General features: G+C 39.1%; 1 protein-coding gene across 10 annotated transcripts in view; it reads right to left on the reverse strand.

Moving 5' to 3' along the window:
- LOC145694741 (scoloptoxin SSD14-like) overlaps positions 1-19,469 on the reverse strand; it is a 126,541-nt gene that overhangs the window by 50,569 nt on the left and 56,503 nt on the right. For all 10 annotated transcript variants that reach the window (XM_081771329.1, XM_081771331.1, XM_081771332.1 and 7 more), the window contains one exon: positions 108-328. In XM_081771329.1, coding sequence (XP_081627455.1) covers positions 108-328 — 221 coding nt within the window. The remainder of the gene's footprint in view (positions 1-107; positions 329-19,469) is intronic.

Below are 19,469 nucleotides of genomic sequence, written 5' to 3' on the forward strand. Positions count from 1 at the left end.
CTTGGCGGAAGTTCATATGGTTCGGATTCCACGTGAAACTAGTTCGATGTCTTGCTTAGCTTCGGTACTGAAACAAAAAAAAATCTTAAACTCCAAAAAATTTTTACCTCTTGCAGCAAGTTCTGGATTTCCTTTAAACATATCTTCCCTTGCAGCTCTTGGGGCAGTCTCTCTAGCATTCAATACAGCAGACTTTCCCTTTTTGGGGTCGTATATAACCATGAAGAATCCGCCACCTATTCCATTTCTTTGAGGCTCAACGACACCGATGCATATGCAAGTTGCAATTGCCGAGTCGACTGCTGATCCGTTTTTCGACAGAATTTGTCTAGAAGCAAAGAAAAGCAAAAAGCATAACGTTAAGTAACACCTTTCATTTTTTCTTATCACTGCTTGTTTTAAAATTGGTATAGACTAGTGCTGTTAAAAATGCAGATAGAAGATATAATTCGAATACTCAAATGGTAAGTTCTTCGAATACGGTGTTATTCGAAAGAAATTCGTTATTCAAATAACAGTTCCAAAAGTTATACAGATAACGAATAATAATTTTTACAAATATTCGGATAACGAATAATATTTTTTACAATTAGGACGGATTTTCATGCAACGTCCGTTGCGTTCGTTGCTTGCAATTTCTATGGGTAGCCAACAGAAAGTTGTGTTACTCGTACTTAACAACGTTCTCAATTGGCTATTCAGCCACATCGCAAGCAAAGAATGCAACGGACGCTTGCATGAAAATCCGCTTTATTCGTATTAGTCGCGTACGCAAAGTATTTCGAGGTTTTACCCACCCAGCAAGACATGTACAAATAATTATGTATAAAAAATATATAAAAATAATTATATATATACAAATGTTCTCAAAGCATATGAGATTGAGTGTTCGATTCCCCGTTGATGAAATGTTGCGTACAACACTGATTCGGTTAATGAATACTTATTCGAACAGTTTTTTTGAATATTAAAAACTGATAATCAAATAACACACAAAAAAATTATTCGAATAATTTCAACCATACTAAAGTATAGGAACACGATCGATGGAATATGGGCTAAGTGACTGAAACGAAGGCTGTGAGGCGACGTTGCCACGTGATACAGGGCGTAGTTGAGCAGATGTGACTGAATGATGAATCGCTTCTTTTGTACATAAACTGTTGTGATATGTACAAAAACGTGGCAACACTGATGTCCTCTCATTGGGTAACAGCATTTAAAGGGAACACGGAGCGCCGCCTTCAAACGCCATTAAGTGTTGTCCCTTATCATAGTAGAGTTCTCTCGTGACTAAATAGTTAACTTCCTTGCTATACATGCGCCTAAACTTGGCACTAGATATTCCTGTGATTCGAATGCTATTCCAAGCTATAGGCCCATGTCTTATAAAACTTCGGTGCTGAAAAGACGTTAAATTTTCTACATAAAACAAGTGAAATTGATAGAGTCCTGAAAAGGGGGTTCTTCCCAGTTGCGGATGCTGCTCTTATCTGTTAAAATCTTTCCCAGTTGCGGACGCACATGTGTTGCTTGGAATTTCCATGACTCGTATACTGGAGCATTGCAGCGAAGTACTTATCTCTTGATAAAACTATTAGTGAACTCTTTGAAGTGTTTGAACAAGAACATAGTGAAATCTCATTTATATCGTTTACACGTAAGACCTGTGATCTTTCAAAAAATTCAGAATTTGTCGGACAAATTTTACCGTTTTTCATTCATCACACAAATGAAATTTCCCCATGGTAAATCACTATATTATCGATATTCAAGCTTTCAAAATGTTTGATAAAGAATTTATCATTCGCAAGGTTTGTTTAACTGCATGCGATGATACGGTAAATTTCCATTACTTGGTAAAATCACCAATATATTATAATTTATTATCACTAGGTTGTCAAAAACAAATTGATTGGTTAACATTAAATTTACACGGTTTAAAATGGAATAGCAAAACTGGATACCCTGTATCATGCATACGGAACCTTGTATATCAATTATGTGCAAAGAATTCAACTTTTTATTGTCAAGTTTTAGACAAATCTCTTTGGTTTAAAAGAATATTTGCATTAGATAATGTTATTCATTTAGAAACAAAACATTGTAATTCATTAAATGAAACATGTGGAAACACATTTAATGAATATTGTTTTCACACAAATATTAAAAAGAAATCAGGATGTGCATATCGTAATACAAAAAAATTGAATTATTGGTGGAAATATGAAAGATCAAAAGTATTAACTAATGCATTATGAAGATTATAATGTTTTTTTCTTAGAAATTGCAAATAAAATGTAGGAATGTAAGTTTTAAAAATTTATTGAAAAATTTTAAAAAATGTATATACGATAAAAAAATTCAAAAAAGTAAATATATAATAAAAGAATTAAAATAAAAATATTTCTTTTTTAAAAAATGTTTATATGTTTATAAACGATATCATCATTATTTTTCTAATTTTTCTTATTAAACATTTTTAAACACTTTCGAAATGAATGAGTGCGAATAATATGATGCAAAAAGAATAAAACAAAATATATAAACAACACAATTATCTTGTAGATATTAATGATTATTCGTAAAATAGAGTATATTTTAGTATTTTTTGATAAAACGTTTTTTATTTCTTTGGGATTGTCTATCGCAAGACTATCAAAGTAATATCCATGCTTCTTTCTGATTATGTACACTGCAACCCAATGTAATCCACTTGAATCAAATGTATCGAGATTAATCACAAGTGCAGCACGAGGTTCTACCGTTACAGGAAGTCTGTCAATAGGGTAAATACCAGTAACACTTGTCACTTGCACCAGTCACTTTATCAGTTAGTAACACATTTAACAATTCGTTACTATACATGATGAAGATTATTATTTTTAATCATAGTAGGTATGTAACTATCACTTATTCACATCTAACACATAGTCATACACTTTCACATATTCACTATACAATAATACTTCATGAACACTGCACCTATATTGTCCGAAACGATGTGTATTATGTGTACACCTATGATCGTGAAAACTTAAAACAGTATACTTTGGACAGTTCATTTCTTCAAAATTCGGAACATTTATTGAAGAAACCACTTTCTAGTTATTCCGTATGTGTATATGGTTGTAGAATTTGAACAATATGTTTGAAGGATGTCCTTAAGATGTGAATATTCTACAGCGCCTTCGTGCCAGGTAATGCCATATACATTCTCACCTAGGTACTTGCCTGTAGTTATGATCGGCTCAGCTAAGTTATTTAAAGCAAACGGTGATTCAAAAATCCAGTTTTGAAGAAAGGGAACGTCAGGATTTGCAATGGCTAGCTGCTTTACAACAAACTCATCATCATTATCGTGATAGGCAGAGAAGTGTACAACAACCCTCTTCGTACACAACTGAATAAATTAAAAGGTGTTAGTATAAATATTTCTATCTTTGTGTACTTCTGCTAAGGAAACAAATTGTGCATACACAGCGCATGTTACAGATTCAGTTAAAGTTTCTGAAAATGATAATTTTAAATTTACATTGGAATCACGTATTACACCCCGTGTTGTCATCTGAAGTTCCTGTTGGAGGCAGAATAAAAGCACACAAAGCATATCCGTTAGGATATTCATCAAGATTAAGAGTATGTGAAGAATTTTGATAATATATACCAGTACCTCAAATCAAAGTATAGTAACTTAGAAGGTATAAATCGTTATTAACATCAGGATCGAGGTATTTGGGAGGAAATGATTTTGAGCCGACTTGTACTTGCAGTTAACGTTAAAGTTCAGAAACTCATAGGGATTTAAGATGTGATTTCTCATTGAAATATGTGTTGGAGATGAAACCAATAACCAGGCCTTTAGGAACATTACCCAACAAGAGATTATCAAGGTTGTAAGACTTTACTTGTGCAGGTATAGTATAAGGTCCTGTCTCCACTCTTCTCAGAGGGAACTTGGCAGTTTCCGAAAGCACTCGCGTATTTAATTGCATAGCTAAATCTGCAGCTACATCAAAGCGACGTACATGAGGAATACCTTCCTCAAGTGCAACTTTATAACATATTTTTAGGAGACCATAAGTAAAAATTATCTTTACTACGGTGTAATTTTACATGTAAACTTACTTTGTTGGGAAGCATACGATCTAAACTTACAATATGAATATAAAGATGTCCATACATCTCAAAAGATTTACTATTTTTCACCTTATTAGTACGTGTTTCAAAAACCAGCATTTGTATTATCTAATTTATAAAAATGTCTTGGAATATCTTTATGCCACATGGCACATGCTAAATGCGTTTCAGAAGCATCAAAAGAATCATTTAATAATATTTCAATGTATGCACGATAAGGATAAGATCCTGATGAAGAGCTAGTTATCATTTAACCGAAAAATCAATTTGACTAAATAATGAATATAAGAAATTATTTACGGCTGCAACAGTATCATCTTGACTTAAAGTTGTACTATCAGCTTTTGTAATTTTAGAACGAACAAAGATATAGTTATGCAGGATGAATAGATTCCCGTTTCTCCAGGAATAACAAATTCAATAGGTCCTTCTCAAGTTAATGTAGAAATAAGACGAAATTCAATATTTGTAGTTGTTTCAATACCTGTTTGTTTCATTACTATAGAAAATAAATCAAATTCATTGGTACAACATTCAGAAATATTTGAATTTAGGAGCGCCATTATGAAAAGATGTCTTTTATATGTTTACATTTTGTTGGTAGTCCAAGCTTTACAATTGCAGGAGCCTTCGTCTTGCACGACCGTCTCTTGCCGCTACCAGTTAGCAACTGTCCGACTTTATCAATGGCTTTGGTCTTTAAAACATCACCAGCTTCATTTACATGCGCACGAACAGATTCTTTAAATAGACGATTTTCTAATACATCACCCGCAACTTGTATACCCGTTCGCAATACCTGATACCCTACAGTTTTTGCACCTTGTTTAAGGAATGGAAAAGAAAAAGGAAATAACCCTTTAGAAAACTACCTATTCCATGTCCCCTTTGATATACAGGTACTGAAAAATATGGTATTCCATATCCACAGTGATAAGTAACACGTCTTGTTCTCATCTTTATTATTATTTATCTCTGATAGGTCCTATCATCTAGTGTTATCCCCCTAATTTTGAATATATCCCGAACATCCCCTTGGGCATTTGTTAGCCTCATAGCATAACTTTTGCCGCTTAAAGCGATAAAGGTTGTAAACTCCCAACCTTCTCGAATTTCATTTGTCAGATCACCCAAATAGTTTCCGAGCTGTAACAAAGGTTCCTCATCTTTTTTCTGTAGGTACATTATGCTGTCAGTGTCACAGTAGATTGCTTTGTCTGGTCCTACAGTCGTCAGCAGCTCGTACATTCTAAGTCTAGCCCACGAAGTAATAAATGCGGCTAGTATTACATTGGAAAATTTTAACGGTACGTTGTCAGTTTGATTGTCTCTGTAGGTGATAATCAAATCCTCATAATCAATTGGGACCACAGTTTAAATTACATACCTTGCCGTGGTTAAATACCTAAGAAACGTTACCTCATCACTAGCGATTACACTCTGTAACATGTCTGTACGCTGCCCCCACATTCCGTACAATAAAATCAGATATAGTTTCGCCCATTGCCTCATTCAGGACTTCATCCTAATGTTATAATTTAATCGTATGCCTTCATGGGCATAATATTCTGCGATATATTTCTGCTTGTCTCCTTCCATTTTACAATAAGCGGGAATGCCAGAGGCTTCGTGCTTAATCTGGAGGAAGGAATTCACATAAGTTCCGGACAGACCATCAGAATTCCCTCTTGAGGATCCAAGACTTTAAATTCCCATATTTCAGGTATATCGATTATTTTGTAACATTTTTGAAGAGCAAAATTTGTAACTCCGAAGTACAAATTGTTTCGTGAGAGCACACTCAGCATCACTATGAATACAATGATTAGTGTTTTCTGTTTCCATGCATGTGCAGCAAAGCCCGAAGAGTAATCGGCCTCCCGCAACGTATGGCAAGATCGGAAATTAGAGGTCTTTTGGAGGCAATACGGTGCATTTCACTACACCGTCAATACTTCCCACATCTTGAAAGTCCGGTCCCGTATGAATCTTAGGTGATTTAACCGGCATGGATTTACATGCCATCACCCATGGGTATAGACTTGTTACATCGGCATGCTCGATTCGTTCATCACTCGTACAATTGACGTAGGAACGAAAAACTTTCGTGTGCTCACCGTTGTAACAATTCTTAGGAATAAGAAAATCAGGCAGATTAGTACAACGTTCTTCAATAAATCTCTGTACTTCCTTATCCGTCTTTATTGTCCCAAGAACATTCCCATATTTCGTATAGGTTTACACCTATACTTTACAGGTATCTACGGCGCAGCATGGTCTGCTCCTATCGTTTCTCCATCGTACTGTACGAGTCTTGAGCGTCGTTCAGAATGGTGTCACGGTTAAAAGTGAAACAAAGCCTACATGCATGGAAATAACACCCATACAAGTCGAAGGCAACGTTGAGTCCTTCGTGCTATCCATCGACTTTGTACTTAACAATATACTTTACCCATCTCTCTCAGCATGCTGGATTTCTATCCCTAATTGGTCTTCCATATACATAAGCCATTGCATAGCTTTAGTGCTGTACTACGTCTTACGATGGAAACCCAACGCGGAATTACAGGAATACTATTTTCAGGTAAGTATAAGGTAAGATAAGTACGCATAGCAAAACTTGCAATGGGGGCGCGGTGGTTCACTGTTAAAGCGTTCACCTCCGGTACTTGGGGTCCCTGGTTCGATCCCAGCTCGCGCCTTGTGGACCTTGTGGTGGACAAACACCGTGCTCGTGGGTTTTCTCGGGTTTCCTCCCACTTTCTTCATTCCACCATTTTATTCATTTCTCATCATCACCGTCTCTATTGACCTAACCGGCATAGCCGTAGGACGTAAAACTAAAGATTTCATTTCATTTCATTTTAAGTCTTGCAATGGCAGATGAAGTGATGAAACATTGCAAACCCTACGTCTTTTCTTCGATTATATCGCTAAATTTGATGACCGCTCTGTTAGAATTTTAACTTCATTTTCACAATAAGACAGCATTCCCTTCTGCAGGTTAAACTCATCGCCACTTACGGCACGTTCTTGGTGTCAGTCTTCCAGTATTTGTATTTCTTCCGTGCTTCGCGCTTCAGGGTCATAGAACTCAGGCGGAGGATAGGGATCGACAAAATTTTAATTCTCTTCTGTATTAAACAAATATGGGAATGTCCCTTGTTTTTGGTAATTTGTATAATTTAACACCAACGAAAAGGAAAGAATCACGGAAGAAAATACGATTACCTATGCAAATATTAAAAATCTTCTGACCCTGGATAAGAATACTAGAATGCAGCCCCTCTTTGGGAGCTGCTATTTATATTTGCATATATTACCTTGTCTAATTATTCTTGTGTATTGTATTATCAGATAATATAGTTTTCGAGAGAAATCCCGGGCGGGTAAAATTATTATTACATTTCATATAATCTATATTTTTATTTTTGTCTTTGTGTGATTTTGTTTCTATATCTTGTTAACTAACATGCAAGTTTCCTTCTTAACAACAAGATTTCTTTTTTTAAAACAGCTCATTTTGGGGAGAGCCAGAAACCAACGCTATCTTACCCGTTGATATTTTTTGTTTGTTAATTTTAAAATTTTTAAACCAAGCGTCTGTCTGGTGACCGTTGGTTGTATCGTCTATATAAGAGCAGGAGAATTATAGGTGGGGAGAATTCCAGCTCGACCGTCTAAAGAAGTAGATGGTTAGGGGTTCTGTCCAAAGAGGGGACGGGATCTCTTTTCTGGAATTCTCAGATTCTGTGGCGAAGAGGCGGTTAGAGATTGACATGGTACAGCAAGAGGGCTGTATCGCCGCGATGCGAAAAGTTTAGTTTTTGACATAATTTCAGACCACAACTCTCTTAAGAGGAAGAGAGTCTGGGGGGCTACGGAAATTGTTGGTCTTAAACTGTACCACACAGCAAGAGGGTTGTGTGAAGGGGGAAGCGAATTAAGTCGCTGAACCGTTTTTTTAGCTGGCTTCGGGGCCACGCCACTCCTTTAGTGGGAGGAGAGGCTAGGGGTTCAAGTCCCGTTTGACACCTCACGTAGGAGGCGAAGTTAGACTTACCCAAATTTCGTTAAGATAATTCGTTTAGCATTCTTCGGCCAATTTTGGGGAGATATGCGTGATAAATGGTTCTCTTCTATAAAGAGCTGGATTCTTTTCTTCGAAATGAACGATGAGAGATTTTTTTTATTTATTGGCATGAATGAAGTTTTATTATAAGTTAATCCTTGGGCGTAATCCTTTCATATTATTAACTTCCTCATTAAGGTTTTTGGATCTACCTATTTGATTGCTGTTTTGGTGTATTGAAGTTTTCGTTGAATCTGGTGCATCTAAACCGGATTCGATACATTGCTAGGAGAGAGATTTTCTGGGGGATCGTTTTTTATTTATTTTTACTGTTTTATTCAATTATGCTATTCCTCCTGGGTGCACACAGATGTTAATGAGCCGCTTTAATCTGTGGACACAAGTTCGATTCCCGGGGTGATTCCTTTAAATGAGGAATGGTGAATTAGTAATTGGGGGACGAACAGTTGGAGGTTTCATAAAGTGGGTTAGCTCGTCCGGGATTGGATTTGTTTTGTTGTTTTTTGGTTCTCTCTCGTTAGAGTTTTTGTTTAGTTCTCCTTTGGATTCTTTTTATGTTTTTGAGATCAGGAAGGTACACTTTTTCGAAGATGGACTCTCATATTGAAGTAGATAGTCTTAGAGAGGCCTTAGGGTTTCTGAGGAACAGGATTTGAATCGGGAGACTATTTTGGCTGAAATTATGAGATTGAAGCATGCTGCTTCAATTGTCAGACAGAACACCATAACAATTGAAGAGGAAACAGTACGTAACCTATTGGATATAGAAAGGAACGTCGAACTTAATCCTGACATAGCAGTAGACGCTATTAGAAAACTAAAAAATCGATCTGAAAATAGGTCGTCTCATACAGGGTGTTGCTCTCAGAAATCTGGTTTTGAGGAAGTTAGGTTAGAACCTCCGGTTTTTAGTGGTGAAGGAGATAATTATCCTTTTCAGTTTTTAGAGGCGCTTAAGTCTTACGCTTGTCAGAAGGGTATTAGCGAAAGTGATCAACTGAACATTCTCATACCTAGGCTACTTCTTGGCCCAGCTCGCAGGTGTTGAGAGTTTAAGAGGCCATTTGAGTCTTTTGGGACCTTCAGAGACTTATTTTTGAAAGAGTTTTTCAGTTTTAACTATGCCGAGGAAGTAGAGAATATGATTGCCAATAGACTTCAATATACAGACGAAAGTCTGTCTGTTTTTATAAGATGAGCGAAGTCTTTCAGAGGTTAGAATCCGTACAATCTCAAAAGGATCAGGTTAGAAAGATAATTTCGAAGACGCACCCTCGTTTTAGGCAATTCCTGTATGGAAAAGAATTTAAAGATGTTAAGGAATTGGAAAAGGAGTCCCTGCATATTCAGTCCATCTTATTGGGTGAATTGTCTTACATGGAACTATCGAGTGGTCGGATAGGAGGTCAGGGATATTCGGCCCCGGATTGTAAGAGACAAGACGCAACAGCAGTTTCGAGAGATTCGATACCGCCGTTAAGCGCTCTCGATCCAGCACGGTCTCGAAGAGGAGACCAAAAGGATATGAAGCCTGGTGGGGGGCAAAGTCAGTCAAAAGGGGCAATAAGATGTTTCAATTACAAAGAACTGAATCACCGAGCAGCAGATTGTGTTTTAAAGAAAAAGGATTCAGGTTCGAAGCCCGTCTCGGCCGTAGTGCGGAACAGAGAGGAGAAAAAAGAAAGAAGAAGAAGGGGGAACAAGAACCCTTTTATTTATGGCTTTATAAATCGTGAACGCTATTATTTTTACCTCGATTCTCGATCTGAAATTAGCATCGTTCACAAGAGAGTAGCGGATCAATGGAGACGGGCCCGGTTCGAATCTTGTTCGTTGCCCCTAAGTCTAGCAACGGGAGAAGAAAAGACTGTGGGAAAGATATTTGTAGACTTTTGTATCAAGAGAAGAAAATTCTCTCACTTCTTTTACGTTCTGGACCACCTCGTAACACCCATTATCGTTGGCCAAGATATCCTAAGAAAAGCAAAAATAAGTCTGGATATGGCAAGCAGATCGTGGATGTTTACCGATGAAAAAGAAAGAACACACTTTGTTTATCCTACAGACCAAAGGGAGGAACTTTTAGCTGAAAACCACATGTTGTCAACCATCCCCGCTCCTACCGCGGTCGTTGGTAATAAAACACGGCGGTGAAGGGGTAGGGGTAAGAAAACCGGTCAAGGAGGGGAAAAGGACAGACAGCCCACCCAAGAGTGTCCGCGGCGTGAATCTCGACCTGCCAACAGAAAAATATTTTGGAGAGGAAAACAAGAAGAAAGAAAAGATTTTCCAGACCACAGCAAAAATGATTCTTTGAATAAGAAACCGAAAGCTAGTCGAGTTAAGAAGACTACTTCAAAAAACGTGAATGGCGCTGCCGAGGGGGGGACAAAGGGTCCATACCCCCGAGGCCGCTATTAATAAATTGTTCGATTTTAAATTATAAGTATCAATTGTATATTGATACAGGGAACTCGCTGTCGGCTATAAATGAGGAGATTGCGGAAAAATGGTCAAAGTTTGGAATAACGTTGCAGGATCATTCTGTAAATGTGAGGTTTGCCAGAGGAGGGGCAAAGACAATTGGTTTTATGGTTGTCCCTCTGGACTTTTTTGGACTCCAGTTAGAGCAGAAATTCCATGTAATTAGTAATTTTTCGAGGTGTATTATCATGGGCCGAGACTTTCTTGTTTCAACAAAGATGATAATAAAATTCAGTCCTTTCGCATGGGAAATTCCGAGTAGGGGAATTTCTTTTAGGTAATTTGATTACCCTGAGAAGCGGGAAACTGGAGAAATTAATTGCTCGGATGAAGATAATGTCATTGAAAATATGTTGAAGGGCGTCAAGCTCCCGAAGACCTATATGAAAAACTGAGGGAACTTCTCTATAAATACGAAAAGGTTTTTTCTGAGGATCCTGGGGAAACCAACGTTTTAGAACACAAAATTGAGCTGAGCGATGCTCGGCCTTTCTCAACTCGACTAAGGCCAATGTCGGAAGATAAGAATTCTGGGACAGTTGCTGCAGGAAATGTTAGATAAAAACTTGATCGAAAGGAGCTCTACAAAGTATCTTAGTAATCCCATTTTACATAGAAAGAGCTCTGGTAAGTGGAAGCTAGTCCTTGATTGTAGATATTTAAACTCGGTCACGAAACATGAGAAAGGGGGGATCCCGAACATTAACGAGGCGCTATCCTACTTGGAGAAAGGGAAGATATTCTGTCGTTTTGACATGTCGTACAGTTATGCCCAGGTCAAGTTGGAGGAGCGTAGTAAAAAATATACCGGATTTCTTACCCCGTTTGGGATCTTCCAATGTATACGCGCCCCCTATGGTTTGAAATCGATACCTTATACTCTCTGCAAATTGATGCAGATTGTCTTGGGCGACCTGTATTATTCCAAAGTAATAGTCTGTTATGATGATCTCACAGTTATTGGTGAATCACCGGAGGATTTATTGGACACAATGGAGCAACTTCTGAAAAGAATGGCGGATGCGAATATAAGTCTCAGCCCATCAAAGGCGGTGCTATTCTCTGATACGATAGATTTCCTCGGTTTCCGTGTGACACCTGGCAAAGTGTCATGTACACCTGAGAAGCTTAAAATGGTGAGACAACTGCAACTTCCCAAGAATGTCAAGCAATTACAGAGGACCCTCGGTTTCACTCAGTATTTTCGAAACCACGTTAGAGATATGGCGAAGATGTGTGCTCCGATGACTATTGAAAAAAGGAGTCAGGTGGTCATGGGGGCCACAACAGGACCAGGCTCTGCAAGAGCTAAAGGATGCGATTGATGAGAACCGTGAATTGATGCTACCAAGGATGGGAGAACCCATGCATATCTTTGTCGACGCCTCTGAAATAGCCGCTGGCTATCTTCTCGGGCAGGACGAAAAAGGCGATTTCTATGTTGTATCGTTCGGATCGAAACGCTTTACGGAATCCCAAAGTAGGTATAGCACCACCATGCGGGAACTCCTCTCAGTAGTGCTCGCATTAGAGAGATTTGAACTGTACTTAATACATTCCCCTTGTGTGTATGTATACACTGATCACGCTTCATTGATCCCTCTCTTCAAAGCCAGCAAGGTTCCAGCTATGATGAGCAGGTGGTTGGCTAGGATCTCCAGATTTCCAGTGGTTCTCAAATATAGAAAAGGCAAGACACACCGGGTGGATTTTTTGTCGAGAATCGAGACAGGTTACACTGAGGATCAAAATTTCGAGGGGACTGAGCATGCCAATGAAGAATTCCCTCTGAACTGTGCTGGTGACACGGGATACATTAAAATAATGGACCAAGAAGGAAAAATCACGGATGTGGGTGATATTCCTAAGTAGGAAATTAATCTGATTTCGTTTTATGACAGTAGAGCTCTGAAGGATTTCAAGAGAGGTTATAAAGAGAAAAAATTAGATCAGAACGTGTCCAGCGTTGAGACTCTTCCGAGCACGATGAGAGAGATCTATTTAAGAATCTCCCATTTGAAATATTGATGGACGAAGAAGAAGAGGAGCAGGAAAAAACTGAGCAGTATGAGAAACTTATAGTACCAATAAAATTAAGAGAAGCCCAGGAAACTGAGGTAATTCTGAGAAAGGTAATTCCATTCCTGAGAAAGGTAATTCTATTTCTTACAACCAAGAAGTTAGCCGGCACCAAAGCAGAGAAGAGAAAAATTAGAAATTTTGCTTCCACTCCCCATTATCCATGGATGGGGTCTTAGAAAAAGAAATCGATCTAAATGGTGAGAAAAGGCGGGTTGTGTGCGTTCCCAGAGATTTGAAGGGTATAGTACTTGAGATGACTCATAATTTAGAGTTCTCGGGACATCCAGGCATCGAAGAAACCATCAATAGGACAAAAAGACAATTCTTTTGGACCAAGATGGGAAAGGATATTAGAAGATTTTGTCAATCCCGTGTTCCCTGCGCTATTTATAAGGACTCGTCAAATAGTAAGTTAGGTTTTATGACCAGCAGTCTAGTGAATAAGCCAGGGTCCACTGCTTATTTAGATCTTATGGGGCCCTTAATTAGGTCGAAGGGGGGAGGTTATCAATTCTGCTTGATAATCATTGATGCTTTCAGTCGTTTTGTTTCTTTGTTTCCCCTTCGAAAGGTCACAGCTCAGTCTGTAGCTAATTGTTTGTTAACTTTCTTTTCGAGAAATGGATGGTATGATCGGGTTGTAAACGACAACCAAAGTGTGTTCACGGGAAAGATCTGGAGAAACCTGCTTGCAATTTTAAGGACAAGAGTTACGTTCATATCTGCTTACAGGCCAAAAGCGAATCGGGCCGAGAGAGGGGTGAGAGAAGTTAAAAAACTGGTGTCCATGTACTGTAGAAAACACTCGGACTGGTCAAAGAACCTCGATTTTCTTTTCTTTACAGTAGAGTCTCAAAAGCCACAAACCATACACCTTTTTTCCTGCATATGGGTAGACATGTGAAATTGCCATTTGAAACCCAGAAGAGAGAAGTAGTGGGAGAAGGTGGGAATCCGATCCCTGACTTCGTAAAGGAAAGAATCCAGAGCATAAAGAAAGCCATGGAAGTAGCCAACAGAACTCAGGAAAAAAGACACGAAAAGTGTGTCGAGAATATAACAAGAACAGGAAACCCCATACTTTCAGAGAGGGGGATTCTGTCTGGCTCCGTGCAGTTAGATTTTCTGATGCTAGCAAGGGGATAACCGCAAAAATGCTCCACAAATTTCGTGGACCATACGTCATTTGTAAGAAATTAGCAGAGAACACGTTTATGTTACGACACTCTCTTAGTAACCGAGAGATAAAAGCTAATGTGGATCCCTTTAAGAGGGTTATTCCACCCCCTGCTTTTGCCAGGGATGTAAAACAACAACAGATCTCCTGTGTTAGAGAGATTCCCGAAGATATAGCTTAGGCTGCGAAAGACTTTTCTTTTTCTTTTTCTTAGCTCTTGTTTCAGGCTATTCCGCAGAGATCTGGAACTCCGCCTTTTGTGGCTAATTTAACATCAGAGCAAGACATTGACCCATGGTGACAGATCGGCCCAACCACGCTGGTAGAGGGAAGGAGAGAGTTGGGAATGAACAAGGAAAGGATACTTCACTTCGTCAGTTAAATTCAGCTTCGTGAAGAAGAACGTCTTTTTTAGAGATTTTTCCTTGTTTTTGCACGTTCCCGATGGATTTTAAGTTTAAGAAACCAAAGGCCCTCACTAGAAGTGTTTATTGCGGGGTCAGACCAAAGGCGTGGAATCCCACCGAACTTCAGTTGATGTTCAACATCGACGATGAGAAAAGCAATAAGAAGCGAGACCAGTACCGGGCCACGAGACAGAAGTCGGGCCCGAACCCAGAACGTATTCTGCAAGGTGACCCGAGCAACTTTTCTCTCAAAGATTTGAGAGAATATCAAACTCTACAAAAGACGCCTGCATCGGTGGCAGACGCTCCGGGTTTGAGTTCCGAACCATCGACAAGTTGCCAGGAAGATGATCCGGTGGATTACATTGAAATCTTTACCAATGGCGAGGGACTCCCACTTACTCCAGGTAAAGGAGTGAACGACGGGGACCACTGGGAAGCCAGCCCGGCGAAAAAGAGACTGAAGTTTTAAAATAAAAAGGACTATCTCTGGACGGACCTCAACATTGTGATGTGTTCAATGATTGGACATAACAGTGATTTCTTTTATTTGTTTTTTGATTTTGTGAATATATATATATATATATATATATATAAAATACATATTCAAAAAGGACCGCCGAGAGTGCACGCTTGCGGAAAATGGGCTCTCGTAATTGTGTTTTGTGTGTGTGTTTAGAAAAAAAGAGTGTCTTTTCGATATTTCAGAGAACTAAAAGAGTCTGAACAAGAGATTTGGTCTAATGGCTCTTTTCTTTTTTTAAGTGCAAAGTTAAGTGTTTTTTTCCTCATTTTTTTGGAACGTAAGTAACATGCAGCCCCCTCTTTGGGAGCTGCTATTTATATTTGCATATATTACCTTGTTTAATTATTCTTGTGTATTGTATTATCAGTTAATATAGTTTTAGAGAGAAATCCCGGGCGGGTAAAATTATTATTACATTTCATATAATCTATATTTTTATTTTTGTCTTTGTGTGATTTTGTTTCTATATCTTGTTAACTAACATGCAGTTTCCTTCTTAACAACAGGATTTCTTTTTTTTAAAACAGCTCACTTAGGGGAGAGCCAGAAACCAACGCTATCTTACCCGTTGATATTTTTTGTTTGTTAATTTTAAAATTTTTAAACCAAGCGTCTGTCTGGTGACCGTTGGTTGTATCGTCTATATAAGAGCAGGAGAATTATAGGTGGGGGAGGATTCCAGCTCGACCGTCTAAAGAGGTAGATGGTTAGGGGTTCTGTCCAAAGAGGGGACGGGATCTCTTTTCTGGAATTCTCAGATTCTGTGCCGAAGAGGCGGCTAGAGATTGACATTGTATAGCAAGAGGGCTGTATCGCCGCGATGCGAAAAGTTTAGTTTTTGACATAATTTCAGACCACAACTCTCTTAAGAGGAAGAGAGTCTGGGGGGCTACGGAAATTGTTGGTCTTAAACTGTACCACACAGCAAGAGGGTTGTGTGAAGGGGGAAGCGAATTAAGTCGCTGAACCGTTTTTTTAGCTGGCTTCGGGGCCACGCCACTCCTTTAGTGGGAGGAGAGGCTAGGGGTTCAAGTCCCGTTTGACACCTCACGTAGGAGGCGAAGTTAGACTTACCCAACTTTTCGTTAAGATAATTCGTTTAGCATCCTTCGGCCAATTTTGGGGAGATATGCGTGATAAATGGTTCTCTTCTATAAAGAGCTGGATTCTTTTCTTCGAAATGAACGATGAGAGATTTTTTATTTATTGGCATGAATGAAGTTTTATTATAAGTTAATCCTTTGGCGTAATCCTTTCATATTATTAACTTCCTCATTAAGGTTTTTGGATCTACCTATTTGATTGCTGTTTTGGTGTATTGAAGTTTTCTTTGAATCTGGTGCATCTAAACCGGATTCGATACATTGCTAGGAGAGAGATTTTCTGGGGGGCTCGTTTTTATTTATTTTTACTGTTTTATTCAATTATGCTATTCCTCCTGGGTGCACACAGATGTTAATGAACCGCTTTAATCTGAGGACGCAAGTTCGATTCCCGGGGTGATTCCTTTAAATGAGGAATGGTGAATTAGTAATTGGGGGACGAACAGTTGGAGGTTTCAAGGATTAATATGCTGCTCTTCTATTAGAGTTCCAAGGCAGGAGAGGCCATCGCAGCGACTACTATAATAGGCCATCGGTACTATCTTCTGAAAGAACGCTTTACTAACACGTGGTTAATAAAATCCATCATTGTCTTAAAAGAGAACGAACTATTCCCAACATTATCAACGCACGTTTTACAAAGCTCATCGATAACTTTCCTTATACAGGCGTGACAAACATGCCCACAACAGGCCAGTACAACTTCGTGTTCCCTTTCACCGCAATCATTCGGTGCCTTGAACCTATTCTCTACGTCATAGATTATGTACATAAATCTATTCGTATGAACAGGCCGCATTCTCTGTACGAAACATGTGTGGTTTGTATCAACATGTATGTTACACGTCGAACAGAAATGTTCACCACACACGTGATCAGATTTTCGACGCCTGTTATCAATGATGTTGATAACACAATCGATGCGAAGCTTTACATTATCGAACACAAATCTAGACGTTTTATTACGCTTCATATGGTTCTCAAAACATACAACCTCAGCAAAATCTGTATTGCGTGCATTACATTTAATTTTGTTTGCAGTATAATCGCGTTCGCAAAAGGAACATAGTTTCGCACATGTGTTTACGGTATCTCTCATCCTTCCAAACAATAATAACAATACTTCCGTTTACTGAGAAAGCTTGCGATATTAGGAATAGGTTCGAAATCGCCAACAGTGACACCTTTTTGATAGTGGATAAATATCTTATTTTCTCCTGGTTCTCCCGGATAACGAACTACATATTCCCGGTTGTTCTCACAAATCACGATTTGATACTTCCCTTTCAGATATGATTAAAGGGCATCAACATCTATAAAGTCAAAGCTTCCTTATGTACTTCTGCCATCTCGCAGAGAACTGCTCTAAGAAGCCATGTATCACGCATCTTTACTACTGTAGAGCTTTACTTCACCCCATACTATGACCAAAGGAGACAATAGATATTCTTATTTTCAATGCGTGTTAAACGATTTTCCAAATACTCTTGGAATTTTGAGTATTTGCCAACGGCATTCGTTATAGTATTTCTACCTTGGCCACGCATGCTGTCGGCTATGTGGAATCGAAACAGTACTTCATGCCCTAAAGGAACACATTTAGTACACGCTCGATTGAAGTGAGGACTGTCCTAGCAGAGAAATTGCCTTTTCTTCTCCATGTGACATACACTGGCTTATTGTTGGTACTGTTGCTACTATCCATGTATAGCCCAATGCATTCCGAGGGACGTGCATTGGACATCACATGTTCCAACGCAAAGTCGATTAAAATTTCGATATAGGCCTGTGGGTTATCAATATTCCTTTCATCACCCACATTCTAACGGCAATTTCATGGCTCGTATAATGAAACTTACGAAATCTTTGCTTTCTCTATTTCGAAATTACTATTTCTTTCATTTTGCCCGTCATTATTACGAGGGCTATCCAGAAAGTAGATTACGTTTTGGAATAAAAAATCAACAAAGTATAGGAAACAAATTTTATTATATACAGATGAAAGCCACACACAAATACTACTTTTCGACATAGTCACCATTCAAATTAAGGCATTTATCGTAGCGATGTACGAGCTTGGAAATTCCTTCGTCGAAAAATTCGGCCGCCTGCAACTTCAACCACTTCGTTACCTCTTCTTGCAGCTGTTCGTCGTCATCAAAACGCTGCATAGCCAGCCACTTCTTCATTGCTGGGAATAGGTGGAAGTCGCTCGGTGCCAGGTCGGGACTGTACGGCGGATGAGGAAACAACTCCCACTGAAAAGATTCAAGAACTTCACGCGTGACATTTGCCGTGTGGGGCCGGGCGTTGTCGTGAATCAACAAGATCTTAGAGCTCAACATTCCTCTGCGCTTGTTTTGAATTGCTCTTCTGAGGTTTTGCAGAGTTTGGCAATACCTTTGAGCGTTTATTGTAGTGCCTCTTTCCAGGAAGTCCACCAAAATCACACCTTTTCTGTCCCAAAAAACAGTCGCCATCATCTTCCTTGCCGACATTGTTTGCATGCATTTCTTGGGTTTTTGGGGAGAACCTGTGTTCCCCCACTGCATTGATTGCAATTTCGTTTCACAGTTCACGTGTTTCACCCATGTTTCGTCACCAGTAACGATGCGATCGAGTAAAGAGTCACCATCCTTATTGTAGGCGTCCAAAAAGTGCAACGCTGCAGCCATTCGCTGATTTTTGTGGTCCTCTGTCAAGATTTTTGGAATCCATCTTGCACAAAACTTGTGGTAACCAAGCTTTTCGCTGATGATTTCGTGCAACAAACTTCGCGAAATTTGTGGAAAACTCAAAGAAAGTTCCGTTATTGTGAACTTTCGATTTTCACGGACTTTAACATCGACTTTTTCGACAAGTTCGGCAGTCACTTTGCTGGGTCTCCCACTTCGATCTTCGTCGTGAACATTGGTTCGGCCATTTTTAAATCTTATGACCCACTGTCGCACTCCACCTTCAGTGATAATGTTGTCCCCATACACTTCACACAGCTGCCGATAGATTTCTATCGGTTTACAGTTTTTTGCTGTCAGAAACCTTATTACTGCACGCACCTCGCAGCTCGCGGGATTTTCAATTAACGCAGACATTTCAAACCGTCACAGTATCTTAACGGAGCACAGCACGAACCTCTCACTAGCACGGCTAGATGCCGACTGAGCTGTGCAACGCTCTGACCCCAAGATGGCCGCGCTAGTCCCGCCCCTAGCGGACACAGACGAAAACGTAATCTACTTTCTGGATAGCCCTCGTATTATCACTACTACTACCACTTGTACTACTACTATTAGCACTACTAGTAATACCAGTTGTACTATTATTGTTGATATTTCCATGTTCAACTACTGCTGGAACACTAGCATATGACGGGCCAAGCTGAGGAGAGAAAAACATTTGGTTCCTCCACTCATAATTATCCTCTACACAGTGTTGAGGTGCATTGTATACAGGATTT

Source organism: Thermobia domestica, chromosome 9 (genome assembly GCF_964235325.1).
Source record: "Thermobia domestica chromosome 9, izTheDome1.hap1.1, whole genome shotgun sequence".
Taxonomy (NCBI): Eukaryota; Metazoa; Arthropoda; class Insecta; order Zygentoma; family Lepismatidae; genus Thermobia; species Thermobia domestica.